This window comes from Melanostigma gelatinosum, assembly GCF_949748355.1.
Source record: "Melanostigma gelatinosum genome assembly, chromosome: 2".
Taxonomy (NCBI): Eukaryota; Metazoa; Chordata; class Actinopteri; order Perciformes; family Zoarcidae; genus Melanostigma; species Melanostigma gelatinosum.
This window is the reverse complement of record NC_136635.1, coordinates 10,745,279-10,761,614: the sequence shown is the minus strand read 5'-3', so window position 1 is coordinate 10,761,614 and position 16,336 is coordinate 10,745,279. Positions and strand designations below refer to the sequence as shown.

The 16,336-nt window shown below is 42.4% G+C and overlaps 1 protein-coding gene and 1 long non-coding RNA gene across 2 annotated transcripts; one reads left to right on the top strand and one right to left on the bottom strand.

Annotated features, from left to right (window-relative positions):
- Positions 1 to 3,036: 3,036 nt before the first annotated feature.
- Positions 3,037 to 5,059, bottom strand: LOC306788683. The gene is made up of 3 exons (XR_013772612.1): positions 4,788 to 5,059; positions 3,638 to 4,166; positions 3,037 to 3,433 (listed from the first exon to the last, which is right to left on the bottom strand). It is a non-coding gene; the product is annotated as an uncharacterized lncRNA (long non-coding RNA).
- On the top strand, positions 4,155 to 12,693 carry LOC306788673 (uncharacterized protein). The gene is made up of 3 exons (XM_079284277.1): positions 4,155 to 4,231; positions 4,736 to 4,933; positions 8,673 to 12,693. The coding sequence occupies exons 2-3, from the start codon at positions 4,762 to 4,764 to the stop codon at positions 10,145 to 10,147; spliced, it is 1,647 nt and encodes a 548-aa protein (XP_079140403.1). The 5' UTR covers positions 4,155 to 4,231; positions 4,736 to 4,761; the 3' UTR covers positions 10,148 to 12,693.
- The last annotated feature ends 3,643 nt before the right edge of the window (positions 12,694 to 16,336 follow it).

Here is a 16,336-nt window from a genome sequence, read left to right as displayed (position 1 = left end):
GTTACGTGCCCACGTGTTGTGTTTGTGCTCTCCCTCTGTCTTCTCGAGTGCCACCCTCTGTCCCGGATGCAAGCTGCAGCGGCTGATTGGACGCAGCTGCAGACAATCGCGGTCAGCGGTGGATAAGGGGAGAGGAGCTCCTGAAGGACAACCTCTCCTGGGCAGACCACAGTAGTGAGGCTGTGTATGTGAGTCGGTGTGGAGCTGACAACCCTTGAGCAATGCGTAGTGGTGGAGCTGCGTGTGTGTTGCTGTGGACCATTGGCACCTTTGTTCAAGCCGTGTGGGCTGTTGTATGTATAGTGTCGCTTTCTTTCTATAAGAAAGTAGTTTTTTTTCTGCTGCCGTGCAGGCAGCTAGCCTTTTCACAATAAATAATCTTTTGTTAAACAGTCATCATTGCTCAGTCTCTCTTTCCCGGGAAATTAGCACCGTTACTCCCCGCATCCCTTAGATGCCAAAAAGGGGAACGTAACGGTCTGTTTATGTGATTTTTCTGTCTGTCTCTCTGACTTTCTGTCCAACATTCTCTCTGACATTCTGTCCATCGCTGTCCGTCTGTTAGGCTGGCACGCAGCGGCCTAACATTCTAAGGTCAATTATCTATATGATCTCTATTGTGGTAAGACATCACCATAGAGGTCATATCTGGACCGAATAGAGAATTCAATTTTCCTACCACCCGTGGTGAAATTCGGACGTCATCATTTTTGGCTCCTCCCCTAAATGAAGCAAGCCTCGATACGCGCTTCGAGGAAACGCCCCCTCCATTACTCGACACACGCTTCGAAGCGTCGGCACATCTCGTAACATCATTATAAACTACTAATATGTTTGCGTCTACAGGCCCGACCTTCAATAATTACTCCTGAGACCATATCAGAAATCATACAATAAACATTCAACTCTGTGTGAGTCTCTTATTGTCTCGAACAGTCCACAAATGCCTGCAATGGAGAGGGTCCTTGTCACACAGTCTCTCTGACGCTGTCTGTCTGAGTCTTACTGACTTTCTGTCTCACTCTGTCTGACTTTTTTCTGACACGATACCTTTAACACGCATTACTAACTTTGCTTCTTCCCTGGAGTCGCTGTGCTTTCTCGCCTCGCAGGTTTCTGTGGATCCTGGTTATACCTGGACTATGGTCTTGCCTCGTGCCGTGGTTCTGTCATATGTGTTGCAACTCTGTTATGCTGTTCATTTTGTACACGACATCTATTGCACTGTTGTCCATCCTGGGAGAGGGATCCCTCCTCTGTTGCGCTCCCACAGGTCTCGCCCTCTTTTCTCCCCGTTAAGGGTTTTTCCTGTTCCGATGTGAGGGTTCCGGGACAGAGGATGTCGCATGTGTACTGATTGTAAAGACCTCTAAGGCAACTTTGTAATTTTGGGCTATACAAAAATAAATTGAATAAGGTAGAAACTGTCAACTGTGTAAAAATACTGAACAAGAGTAAACTAAATGGGAGAGCTGAAACCAGTTTTCGGGGAGTCCAACCATCCTTTCTTTCCATCACGCTCTTTCTATCCGTCTGTCTACTGTAATGTCATGAGAAGTCACTAGGGCAGGCTAGGCGAAGGTGGTGCAAGGTAATTAACAAAAATCAAAGGTTCCTAGAAAACCTTGTCAAAATAGTTGAGATTCCAGGGAAGCTGCTTTAAATGAGGGAATACATGTTCGGTGTGTAAATTAGGCTAAAGGGACATAGAGCGCATAATTATAGTTTAACGGATGAAATCTAATAATTTTTAAGCAAGCGTGTATTACATAATGCATAGAGTGATTTAACAAATGTAAACCTGATAATAATGTGTATCTGAGTATAGTGCAGTCTGAGTGTAGAAAGTACGGAGAAAGAGGAAGTAAGCAGGGTGTTGGCTTCAAGGGATGGGGAAATAATGATTGTTGAGAAGAAAAGACACAAAGCACAATAATGATGAAGGATGAGATCAATAATCATTTTATAAGCAAATGTGTACTAAGTAAACTGATTGTAACAACTGTAAACTGTGATTATGATAACTAATCTGTGTTAGAAATGTGTGAGTAGGAAAAGGGGAAGTGCAACAGATGTTGAACACCCAGACACGCGCAGAGCTTGATTGAGTAAGCGCCCAGACAGGGAAGTTGGGGTGATTTCCTCATGCGCACACACACAAAAGTTAGGTACTTTTCGAAGCACATGCACCAAATCAATGATGTCATGTTAATCACGGGCTGAGGGAGGCCGTGTTGAGGAAGAGCGGGGAGAGACACGAGAGGCAGCCCAAAAGTGTTATAAAAGAAGTAACTTGCAAACAGCAAAATGGGATTTCTATACGAGAGCCGGCCAAGAGTAACGGCAGTTAGAAGAGCCAGGCGAGTTCCCTCGCAAGAACACCAGCTCGACAATCTTTTAATAGAGAGCTGAGTCAGTAAGTAGCCCCGTATCGGGCCAGAAGTACCCCAGGATCTAACAACCTTTATAGCCCTATGTTTAGGCCTCTGCTCGAAAATTGCATTCCCATACTCAAGAGAGTCCCCAGCTCTAACTAAAAGGTCTATTTTAATAATTTTGAATCCAGAATACAGGAAACACTTGTGAGATGTGTTCAATTATGTAATTGGGTATATGTTACTGGTTAATAACTGATATACTTATGGCACAGCTCAACTGAAAAAGTTTCATGGTCGCCTGAAAAAAAAAGCAACTGTGTTGAACTTTTTTTTTTTTGTTGAAATAATGCCTAATGAGCCCTAAAATCACTACACAGTCATAGCACAACAGGTTTATAGTCTGTTCAAGCTAATTTTACTCAGCAGGCCAGCATAAAATGAGGTCTGAGTACAGAATTTCAAACAAAATTCAGATTTTCGGAACCAGATTTTGCATTTATTTTCAGTTATCTCCAGATGTCATGTGTCACGGGAGTTCACAGGTAGGACCCAAACGCAAGACCACAGGAGACAGGAGTTGATATAAACAGGTTTTATTTAGCCTGAATAAAGACAGGAAGGTGTGGCGCCCGTGGTCCGACACCAGAGAGAAGGCAGATCGACGGTGTGAGTCCCGTGGCTCGACACCGGAGGGCTGGCAGCTTGACGGCGTGTGTAGTCCGTTTAACACAAAGGAGGGCAGAGCAGCGGTGTGTAGTCCGTAACCACCAAGGAGGGCAGATCAGCGGTGTGTAATCCGTTTAACACAGGACACCGCACCTCCTGAACCGGGACTTCTTAAAAACTGAAGAAGATATAAAAAGATATTTTTTAAACTTTTATCACCACGGCTGTAAAAATAAGACGCTCTGCTGGCTTACAAAACAAACCGGTGTTGGCGAGCACGACGGTCCGAGAGTCCTCCAGGACGCAGACCCTCAGGAACAGCTCGATCTGTGTGTCAGTGCTCCGAGGTCTGCCGGGCAGACCGGCCTCTGAGGGAAATTAACCTTCTGCTGAACAACAAAATAAAAGAACGTGAACTTGTTGTAACTTATTTAAATAAACATTAAAACTAGCATGCTAAGCTAACTGGCATGCTAACATTGTGCTGAGCTAACTGGCATGCTAACATCGTGCTGAGCTAACTGGCATGCCAACATTATGCTAAGATAACCGGCATGCTAACATTATGCTAAGCTAACTAGCATGCTACATACTGTGTGGTTTGGTAGTCCAGGTCCTTCAGGTCTTCTCGTCTCGGTCTGGAGCTTGTTGCCGCTGATCTTCGTCATCTTCGTGATTGAACCACAGGAGGCCCAGACTCCCAGTGTCCTCCACAGGAGGCCCAGACTCCCAGTGTCCTCCACAGCTGGACCCAGACTCCCAGTGTCCTCCACAGCTCCCAGTTCAGTTCATCACAGACACTTCAACTCCTTTCACTGTTTCAAAACTCTTCTACTGTACATTTTAAGTGAGGGTCCGAGTACTTATACTGTGATGGAGTACTTTTACTGTGACAGAGTACTTTAAATGTGTGGTACTAGTACTTTTACTTTATAATGTGGTATTTGTACATTAACTGCAGTAAAGTGCCTGAATACATCCTGCATCACTGGTGAAGGAACATTTATATTTTCATAGTTTCACTATGAAGTAACTCACGTGACTGCCGTGACTCCTCCCCTTCACTCAGAACAACCACCTCGAGACCTTCCTCATCCGGAACCAGGGCTTCGTGTTTTCAACCTGAAGTAAAAGAGAGTGAGACACACATTTAAAAACGAATGGGAACACACGAAGGTCCCGCGAAGGTATTTCACCGTATTAGCGCATTGATTAGTGGAAAACGGGCTTAATTTGTTCAACTGTAACGGAGTTGTACTCCAACCCGGACAGTTTTTAGCTAATGTTTCAATAGAATTCACTTACAATGTTGATAAAAATGATCGTGTAATGTTTTCAGTTGATTTAATGGTGTTAAACTGAAGTTAAACTTCGTACCTTTCAAACGAAATATTGTTGTAATTATTACAGTTAGCTTTGCCTTTACCAGAGTCGTTAAAACGATGCTAACACGGGTGAATTAGCCGTGCACTGCTATTGGCCTAATCCGTGGGGACTTCTATCCTCGTTGTAAACACTGGCTGCTGCTGGTTTTTCGGGGATATTCGCTTGTTCCAGGGTCGCAAAAATGACCATCAATGCTGTCAACACATCCGGGACCGTAGTTCTGTCCTTCACAATAAGATATCACGCTTCAACAACTCCAAATGATGCAATAAAAGCTCCGTAATTTCCGTTTGAGCTGTCTGCAGCTTCGTCAGGAAGCAAACAAAGTGAAATGATGAACGGAGTTCCGCCACAGACCTCTCCTCTCCAGAGAGACACGAGGCTGCAGGAGGACCTCCAGCTGCTTCTTCTGCCGGTCGATCTCCCGCCTGAAGCCCGACGCCTCCTCCTCGTAGCCGGCCATGGTCCTCTCCACCACCGCCAAGATCTCCTGAGCGGCCATGGTGAGTTTCTCGGTAACTATACCTCTCAGAATCTCGGCTTTAGACATGTCGATCGTCGAGGAGTCTCTGATCCTATTCATCCAATGAAACAGATTTCAAATGTGTCCCCCACACACACTGGTGTGATTTCATGCACAACAACAATGGGTTCGCTTCCGGGTTGTGGAGCGGTGCGGCTGTAAATTATGTCCGACGAGAAACAAAACCAAAGGGAACACTTCATCTGAATAGTGAATTAAGACAGACAGATACTTTATTATACAGGTAAGCAATCAGAGTGAAAAATAATATTAAACTTAAAAAGGCACAATATATACAATAAAATATAATAATATTAAATACACTAACTAAACAGTAGTGCACAGTTTAAATGAACTAACTGATAATTAGTAGTATTGCCTGAACATATCTCATTAGTGGTCGGAACACTCTGTGGCTCAGTCAGTGCAGTGTCCGCCTCATTTCTCGATGATGTCGAATTGCACGAAGCCTCCGACAAACCCGCGGTGCTCCCGGCCGTCAGTTTAGCTTCCAGGCTCGGCTCCAGCGCCGGTAGTCCCTCCAGGGCATGCTGCGGCTCGGCCTGGAGGCAACCGTAAAACCCTGCCTGGAAAACTAGCGATGGCCCATCCGCCGCTGCACCAGCCCCTCCATTCTGAGAAGGCAGCGCTCTCCAAACAGCGTCAGGTGAGACGGATGCAATCAGTCTATCATCCGCTTTGGAGTTGGCTTCCTTCCCTGGTGTAGTGTGTAGCGGGGGCACAGATGAATATCTCCAGATAACAGCAGGAACATTGTGATAATCAGAGTGTGTCTTAGCGGAAGTAGAGTTGCTGGTTTCGTGCGTTTCTTCACTCGGTTGTGCAAAGATGGATAAATGAATGATGCTGAAGCATGTCTCACATATCCACATTTGACCATTTCGTGATTTGTGAGTTGGCTTTCCACAACTATAAACGTTTAGGGGTGGGTTGATGACAACAGTTTTCAAAACTAACTTGATGTTAGCAGGTCTTATAGAATTAAAAAGCAATCCATAGACTCTGAGAGCTGTGAGTGCTCCTGCTCTACCTGCCACCATCTTGCATACGGGCGAGACTGTAGCTGTCTCAATTCAGGGGCTGCATCCTTCGGAGGACCTGACTTCACGCTCTACGTCAGCCGCGTCCTTTCATAGTTCTTTCTCATAATATTGTTTTTCTAAATTAATAATCGGTGAATAATTAAATCAGTTACTCTGTTAAATAACTCTTTTTCAATCAGTTCTAGTTATAGTAATTAAAACAATGTATTTATCAATAACTTTATTTTATTTCATTCACAGATACATATATATTTACATGTACATATATATGTATATATGTGTACATGTAAATATATTGCAATCCTAATGCAGAGGAAATCAATCAAGACAGTTAACATTAACAACAGCAGCAAAACAAATTTATAGAGGTCACAACCCTTCCAGGCACATTTTCTCCAAAATTGTCCGAATCACATTGACAAAGTGATGAAAAGTTAAAACGTTATCAATGGTGTTCACACAAGTATCCAAACCTCAGAGATTGACACAGAAATCATTTACATGGATGTCTTATTTAAATTTAAATACCGTACTTTCCGGGCTATAGAGCGCACCGGTATATAGGCCGCGCCAGCTGATTTTTAAAAGAAAAAAATAATTTGTACATAGATAAGCCGCACTGGTCTATAAGCCGCAGGTGTCCCCGTTGAACAGCAAGATGCTTTCAACAGTACTAAAGTTGTCTTCTTCTATGAACATCATAACATGTCGCTAGCTTCTAAGCTAATTTTAACATTACAGCCAATGGGGAAATGCTAACCGCGATTAGCATTAGCGAATATATAACATATCTTTGTACATCTTTTCATGCAGACATACTTGCATTACAGACTAAGGTCTCTCACGGCTACCAAACGAAAAGCAATGAGGCAATAACTGTTGTTGCTCATAGCTCTGAATAGCTGTTGTGCTAGCAGCAACTGGCCAAACCAGTTAGCCGTAAATGCTATTCAGAGCTACGAGCAACGTAGACACGCTGCATGAGAAGAGCAACTTTTTCTCAAGTCTGCCAGTGGATCCTAACAGCGCGGAACAGTGTGACAGAATCCACCATCACCAACGGGTTCCGAAAGGCTGGACTACTATGAGTGGACTACAGTTGTTTTTTTTACAGTTCTACAAAACTTGTTCTACCGTTAGTTAGCTTGTAATGCCTTCCTTCGATGTGGTAGCCGTTTCTCAGGCTTGTTGTGGAATATTTCCTTCAAAAGTTCAGGAGTGAAATTGGTTTTATCCAAAGTGTTTAACATAAAAACAGAGTCTTGATGAATGATCAAAGTTTCAAAAAGTCAATTTAATGTTTGCAAACAGAGAACACCAACACAATTGCAGTGAAATGTGAAATGCTCTGGAGACGCAGAATCAAAACATGGTATTTATACCGGCCGGCACAGAGGAGACAGATAACACACAGGAGACTAAGGCAGAAATGTTTAGTCTAACAAGAAGCAGTTGATTGCAGAAAGAACACGTCGGTCGTTTGTCACGAATAAGATAGAAAAGTGACCCTTGTACTAGAACAAATATGTCAGTGTTCAGACATCTAGACGCCCGTACAAATGAATTTTCTAACAGCAACATATCTCACAGAAAATATAACGAGGACATGTTAAAACATTTTTATCATTACAGGCTCCCTCTCTGGAATCGAACCCTGATTCCCCGTTACCCGTGGTCACCATGGTAGGCATAGAAAGTACCATCGAAAGTTGATAGGACAGACATTCGAATGAGACGTCGCCGCGTGACTTAACGGGTCACTTTAGCACACATGTGATGTTATAAGATCGCTTATTTTGCTTTAACATTAGTGTCGGTGATATTCGAGTGAGTTGAAACCCAGTACTTGCATTTAAAAGTGAATCCTGCCGCTTCTCCGGCTCCCGCATCACTCGCCGCCATGTTGGATAAAATAACGTTTTCATCGGCACGCAATGCATCTTGGGATATGGTGGGCCGCGAAGGATACCGGTACATCAGTTGTGTCCTCTGAATCTGGGGGCTGAAGGCCGCATTCATCAGCTGCATTTGAAGGAGTCTGCGAAAACATGCGATATGGGACAGCCTAGTCGCAGCGCTGTGATGTAACCGGTCGAAGGATGCAGCCCCTGAACTGAGACACAGCTTGTGTTACTGTGTAAATGAGTCCAATGATCAGTACAATAGGCCTGTACAGTAGACTGTCCCAAGACATTCAGTAGTCACTAGTCCACCATGTTTTTAACATTTTGTAAAGCTGTCTGATTCTCTGGTTCTTGAGGACGACGGAGCCTCTCTGATAAATATAGACACAAATTAAAACCCTGCTGCACTTTAGAGCCCTATTTCACTGTTTGTCATATTTGTAGACGAGCCGTGGACATTAGATAAGGACACTTGTATTTACATATGAGAGAAAAACACTCCCACTACGTCTGTAGCGAGTGGAAGCAGATATCTGCTGTCGCACATCGACTCAACTCCAAAATACGGCTCTTAATAAAGTACTGCCATTCTTAAAGTAACCGTACTAATGAAATGGGGTATTGAACCGCTTTTTAACGGCAGGGTATTGCGACACTTCTTTAGTATCGGTATGATGTGTGACACTAGATCTTAGTAACATAATGTAATGATACCAGAGACTCACAGTTGTCCATAATGTTCTCCCTGCAGATGTTCAGCCGCTGTTGATGATGAAGGAAGATATTCCCCCCGAGTGGAGCCCCAGCCTAGACCAGGAGGACCCAGAGCCCCTCCACATAAAAGAGGAACAGGAGCACCAAGAGCCCCTCCACATAAAAGAGGAACAGGAGGACCAAGAGCCCCTCCGCATAAAAGAGGAACAGGAGGACCAAGAGCCCCTCCGCATAAAAGAGGAACAGGAGCACCAAGAGCCCCTCCGCATAAAAGAGGAACAGGAGCACCAAGAGCCCCTCCGCATAAAAGAGGAACAGGAGCACCAAGAGGCCCTCTGCATAAAGGGGAACCTAGATCCAGATCGTCTTGCACAACCGAACGTTAATGATAAAATGGTTTCTGACTCCTCTGAGATGGAAGTCAGTTTTGATGATTGGCAAAAGCCTTTGTTAGATTCTGGATCTGAAACAGAGAACAGTGATAGTGATTGGAAGGAGACCAGGGCACCAGATTCTGCTACACATGCTCTGAAAGTTAAGGAAACAATTGTAAAGGATGTAGTCTGTAACACCGGCAAGAAATCCTTCAGCTTCTTCAAGTGCAGTAACAGATTTTTCTACAGGAGTTTTCATTCACAGAAAAGAGTCCAAAAGGGAGGGAAACTATTTGGGTGTGATGTTTGTGGGAAAAGATTTACAGATCAGGGAAGTCTGAAGAAACACATGAGAGTTCACACAGAGAAACAATTTGGATGTGAAGTTTGTGGGAATAGATTTACAGAGCAGGGAAATCTGAAGTCACACATGAGAGTGCACACAGGAGAGAAACTATTTGGATGTGAAGTTCGTGGGAAAAGATGTATAGTGCCGGGAAGTCTGAAGAAACACATGAGAGTTCACACAGGAGAGAAACCATTTGGATGTGATGTTTGTGGGAAAAGATTTACACATCAGCGAAGTCTGAAGAGACACATGAGAGTTCACACAGGAGAGAAAGCATTTGGATGTGATGTTTGTGGGAAAAGATGTACAGACCACGGAAATATGAAGAGTCACATGAGAGTTCACACAGGAGAGAAACTATTTGGATGTGAAGTTTGTGGGAAAAGATTTACACATCAGGGATATCTGAAGAGACACATGAGAGTTCACACAGGAGAGAAACCATTTGGATGTGAAGTTTGTGGGAAAATATTTACAGAGCAGGGAAATCTGAAGACACACATGAGAGTGCACACAGGAGAGAAACCATTTGGATGTGAAGTTTGTGGGAAAAGATTTACACATCAGGGAAATCTGAAGACACACATGATAGGTCACACAGGAGAGAAACCATTTGGATGTGATGTTTGTGGGAAAAGATGTACACATCAGGGAAATCTGAAGTCACACATGAGAGTTCACACAGGAGAGAAACAATTTGGATGTGATGTTTGTGGGAAAAGATTTTCACATCAGGGAAATATGAAGAGACACATGAGAGTTCACACAGGAGAGACATCATTTGGATGATGTTTCTGGGAAAAGATTTACAGAGCAGGGAAATATGAAGAAACGAGAGTCCACACAGGATAAAAATGCATCTTTTAACTTTTTTTGTGAAAGATGAATTACCTAAATTTGTTGGTAGGAACCACTGTAGTTTTCATTGTCTTATATTTTCATCTTTGTTTGTAAATGAGAAGAAAGGGCAAGTGTTTTCCAAACATTATAGATATATCTTAATTACATTCCAAGCAATGACAACACACAGTAGGTCTGTGATGGTGGGAACCAAAGACTTCATCAGAGGAAACTTGTTTATTTAAAATTTAGTTTAATGTCTAATCAAGGCAAGGCAAGGCAAGTTTATTTGTAGAGCACATTTCAACAACAAGGTAATTCAAAGTGCTTCACATAAAACCATTAAAAGCATCAAAACATAAGGCAAAAGAAAAGGAGATTTAAAAACAATTAAAGAAACAGTGTAAGAAATAAAATTCAGTAGTAAAAAGTAAAGGAGATTTAAAACATACATTGAAACAATAATTGATGTCTCCCTGAGACATTACGCTGCACGTAATCAACCATACACTGCCGCAATTCTGCAATTACTCGCACACAAACCACGTCTGGAAAAGATCTCTGCCGATCTGCGTTCTATAGTGTACGCCTTGCACAAACTCGGTCCCGGAGGAAATGGCGACATATTGTGCAGTCCTTTTAAAACCATTAAAAGCATCAAAACATAAGGCAAAAGAAAAGGAGATTTAACAGCAATTAAGAACAGTGTAAGAAATAAAATACAGTAGTAAAATGCAGAAATGCAGGAAATTGATTAATATATTAATTGAATGTGGTTCAATTAAAGGCAGCAGCAAACAGAAAAGTCTTCAATCTTGATTGAAATGAGCTGAGGGTCTCAGCAGACCTGCAGCTTTCTGGGACTTTGTTCCAGATATGTGGAGCAGAAAAACTGAACGCTGCTTCTCCATGTTTAGTTCTGACTCTCGGAACAGATAGTAGACCGGTCCCAGACGACCTGAGGGGTCGGGATGGTTCGTAAGGTAGCAGCAGATCAGAGATGTATTTTGGCCCTAAACCATTCAGTGCTTTGTAAACCAACAGTAGTATTTTAAAGTCAATTCTTAGTTGGACAGGAAGCCAGTGCAAAGACCTCAGAACTGGGGTAATGTGATCCACCCTCCTGGTCTTACTGAGGACTCGAGCTGCAGCGTTCTGACGGACTTTTTACAGAGACCTGTAAACACACCGTTACAGTAGTCCAGTCTGCTGAAGATAAATGCGTGGACAAGTTTTTCCAAATCCTGTTGAGACATAAGTCCTCTAATCCTTGATATATTCTTCAGGTGATAATAGGCTGATTTTGTAATTGTCTTGATATAGCTGTTCAGGTTGAGGTCTGAATCCATAACTACACCTAGATTTCTGGCTTGGTTTGTGGGTTTTAACATCAGTGACTGAAGCTGAGCGGTGATTTTCAATTGTTCATCCTTGGTACCAAAAACAATTACTTCTGTTTTATCTTTGTTTAATTGAAGAAAATTCTGGCACATCCAGATGTTGATTTGTTCAATGCAGTTACCCAGCCCTTGTATGGGATTATAGTCCCCTGGTGACATAGTTATGTAGATTTGTGTGTCGTCTGCATAATTATGATAACACACTTTGTTGCTTTCCATAATCTGAGCTAGTGGAAGCATGTAGATGTTGAACAGAAGAGGCCCCAGTATTGAACCTTGGGGAACACCACATGTCATTTTAGTCAGCTCTGATGTGTAATCAGCTACAGACACAAAGTGTTCTCGGTCCTTCAAGTAGGATTCAAACCAGTTAAGTGCTGTGCCAGAGAGTCCCACCCAGATGTTTAGTCGTTCTAGGAGTATGGCATGGTCGACCGTGTCGAATGCAGCACTGAGATCCAGTAACACTAAGACTGAACTTCTGCCATTGTCTATGTTTAAGTGGATGTCGTTGAAAACCTTAACAAGAGCAGTTTCAGTACTGTGGTGCTGTCGAAATCAATACATATTCAAACTGATTCTATCTTAAAAGTGTAATAGGGGGAATAGGATACCTTCTGTTTGCTTTTTCTTTGTTGGTGTATTACTGAAACCTTTGTAACATTTTATTTGACAGATCGATAACTTTTTGTATTTCTATGAAATCTGATGAAATGTAATTCCTGTGATTCTTTAAACCAGTTTTTGTGTCTTTGTGCAGAGCTTGTTACATTGTTTGGCTTTTGTTTTTGACTCTTTACTAAGCGTGTGTATTACGCTGGATGCCTGTTTTGCCTTGTTTGAGACCAAGCCTCAGTAAAACTTAGATTTTTGCTAGACCCATTCTCTACTGCTTATTTTTTAGCAATATCATACAACTGAAGTTATAACTTTATTGTTATTTGGTTTACTGCTAAAATATAATAAAATAATAATGTATTTTATTTGTAACGCACTTTTCATTTTTTTTTTAAAATCTCAGAGTGCCACAGAGCCAGTACATAGTAAAAAGCATAGTTAAAACATAAAAAAACTATAATAAAATAAAAAACAGTGAATGAACGGAAACACAAAAGAAATAACTTGTATTTGTGTATGTATTTGTGTTTCATTAAAGTTACTTTTTGAAGTCTCCTTCCTTCATACTCATTTTGGTTCCTAGCAATTCTTGTTTCACTCGGACAGTTATGAGTGTAACGGTGACTGTGAGAGAGGGAAGGTGGTTTATAATCTCACCTACTTGCTTTGTTCACTGGAAGACAACTGCAGCCGTGACCACGATGCTCACAGCCAAACAGCGACTGAAACTGTTCAGGAACTTCATATAACTTCTCACCTCAATATACTCAACCAGTTGTCTGCTTTTGGGTGGGGACAGTATGTAAACTTTGCAGTTTGCAAACTTCAATGTATCCCAGAAGACGTAAACAAAAACAAACATGGCGGCGTCCTGTTGGTGCAGGACGGTATCTGTTTGTTTTGTTGGTGCTAGCTGGTGATGTACAGCTTCATCCCGGCCCCCCAGCTGTTCAGTTTCCGTGTGCCATGTGTGTATAGAACGTCAGAGGTAACCAAGCAGCGCTCTGCTGTGATGCGTGTGATACTTGGGTGCATCGTAAGTGCTTGGACATGCCTTTGTCAGAGTACCGGCGATTGGGGAAATCGGCGGATGAATGGTTTTGTCCACGGTGTTCACTACCTACGTTCACGGATTCATTCTTCAACGATTCCAACGTTCCAGGTGTCCATGATGACTTCGTTGGACCACAGGACTCAACCGACGACGCAACTCAGGTAGACCCCCTGGTGTACGAGCCTTTGAAGAATAAGGGCTTGACCTTCCTTCACATAAACACCCGCAGCCTTCTTCCCAAAATGGAGGAGCTTCGTATCATCGCAAACGAGACTAAAGCGGCGGTGATCGGGGTCACGGAGACGTGGCTTGACAACTCCGTCTCCAATGCCGAGGTAGATATCTCGGGCTACCATTTCGTGCGCAAGGATCGTAACCGTGAGGGAGGTGGTGTTGGTGCGTACATCAGAGATGACATCACGTTCAACGGCAGGACTGATTTAGACAAGGACACAGAGACTGTGTGGTTTGAACTCTTACTGCCTAAGACTAAGCCTATTATAGTGGGCATCTGTTACCGTGCTCCCAAACAAATGGACTTTTATGATAATCTTGAAAAATCCTGCTTGTCTTGTGATAACTTTGCTTGCAATGAGTGTGTCATACTAGGGGATTTTAATACTGACTTAAAGACGAAGAAAACCAATCATCTTCGCAAATCGTTGGACCATTTTATGTCAACATTCAATCTTACTCAAATAATAACCTGTCCAACCAGGGTTACTCCCACTACGTCCACCATTCTAGATCTTGTCCTTGTGTCTGACGCAGATAGAATTGCGTATAGTGGTGTATCAAGTATTACGGTCAGTGACCATATGTTAGTTTACTGTACCAGAAAATGTAAAAAGGTGACCACCAACCAACATACTAGTAAACATATAAGGTGTATGAAAAACTACTCCACAGAGGTGTTGGAAACCAAACTAGGTCTAGTAAATTGGGGTGCTGTTTTATGTTGTCAAACTGTCGACGAAGCATGGGAAACCTTCAAAACTAAATTTGTGTCAGTCCTGGACCAAGTGGCCCCAAATAAAACAGTTCGTATCAAAAACAATTCTGATCCTTGGATCTCTGGGGAAATTATTCATCTGGTCAACGAAAAAAATAAAGCTTCACGTAAATTTGTCAAAACAAAAGACCCTGTCTGGCATGAGAAGTTTATTTACCTTAGAAACCAAGTCCAATACAAAAAAAACAAGGCTAAATCGGACTACTATAAGGAAAAGGTGGATGAATTTAAAACTCAACCTAAAAAACTGTGGAAGCTTCTAGGTAGTATGGGGTCCTCTGACTCAACTAAACCTAAACCCCAGAATATAGGTCTAGATAAAAATGGTAGTGTCTTGTTCGACACACTGGAAGTGGCAAACACTTTTAATGATTATTTTTCTACAATTGCCTCCAATCTAGTCAAAGTGTTGCCTTCCAGTCTGGGTAAATATGGTCCAGAACATGTAAAACAATTCTATACAGAAAAGGGTGTTCAGCCAAATGGTTTTAGCTTACGTGGGGTGACGGAGGATGAAGTGCTGGGCCACTTAACTTCTCTAAATTCGAACAAGGCTACCGGTCTCGACAACCTACCCTCTAGATTTCTTAAAGATGGTGCCAATTTCATTACTAGTCCGGTAACGTATATTGCAAATTTATCCATTTCTAGAGGCAAAACTCCTGCGGAATTAAAAGCTGCTAGAATAACTCCCATCCACAAAAAGAGCTCTAGGACAGAAGTGGGCAACTATCGACCTGTCTCAGTTTTGAGCATTGTATCAAAGATTATAGAGAAAATAGTATACGAACAAGTCAATCACTATTTAAGTGATAGTAAACTCTTATATGAGTTCCAATCTGGATTTAGATCACAATACTCCACAGATACTTGCTTGATCCACTTATTGGACTATGTCAAACATGAGCAAGACAAAGGCAACTACACAGGTATGACTCTTCTAGATCTACAAAAAGCCTTTGATACTGTGGATCACAAAATTCTCCTACTCAAATTAGAAGCCTTAGGATTTAATGAACCAACCATAGCCTGGTTCAAATCCTACCTTGATGGAAGGCTGCAGGTAGTAGATGTAGGGGGCACCCTGTCTACTCCAGCTATAGTTACATGCGGGGTTCCCCAGGGGTCAATCCTGGGTCCCCTTCTATTTCTCATATATGTCAATGATATGCCCTCAGCAGTTAACTGCAAGCTGCTGTTGTATGCTGATGATTCTGCTTTGTTGGTAGCTGGCAAAAATGTAGCAGAAATACAGCAAACCCTGTCCTCTCAACTTGAGTCGGTGAGAGAATGGTTGATAGACAACAAACTGTCTCTCCACTTAGGAAAGACTGAATCGATCTTGTTCGGATCCAAAAGACGACTCCTGGTTAATGACACTATCGATGTAGCCTGTGCTGGTACTGTTATCAGCAGTAAATCCTGTGTTAAATACATTGGTCTGGAGCTAGATCAGACCTTATCGGGTGATCACATAGCGGATAAAGTTATCAGCAAATCTAGTGCAAAATTGAAATTCCTATATAGGCAGGCCAAACATTTAGATCTTCAAACAAAAAGGCTACTCACATCAGCTTTAATCCAGTGTCATATGGACTATGCCAGCTCTTCTTGGTACTCTGGCCTGACCAAGACAAATCAGGCGAGGTTACAGATTATGCAGAACAAAATCATACGTTTCCTCCTTAATGCTCATCCTAGGACACACATAGGTCCTACTCAATTCAGACAGGTCAATATGCTGCCCATGAATCTTAGAGTTCAACAACTCAAACTCAACCATATGTTCAATATTGTCAATAACCAGGCCCCTGAATATTTATCAGGTTCATTTAAACTAAATTCTTCCTACCACAATACTAGGTCCAGCACCTTGTCCTTCGTCATTCCACATGTAAAGACCTTCGGATCTACTTCTTTTGAGTTCACGGGTGCAAAGCTGTGGAACAGCCTCCCTAGTCACATCAAGGCCAGCGATTCTAAACCGGTTTTTAAAATCAGGGTTAAGCAATTTTTTTACCATGAAATGGCCCGTCAAGATAACAACCAATTTA

Excerpts from the sequence above, each read along its gene's own strand:
- LOC306788673 (XM_079284277.1), top strand. The coding sequence starts at position 4,762 with ATGATGAACGGAGTTCCGCCACAGACCTCTCCTCTCCAGAGAGACACG. Across the intron at positions 4,934-8,672 it reads AGATCTCCTGAGCGGCCATG|ATGTTCAGCCGCTGTTGATG; the intron begins GTGAGTTTCTCG and ends TTCTCCCTGCAG.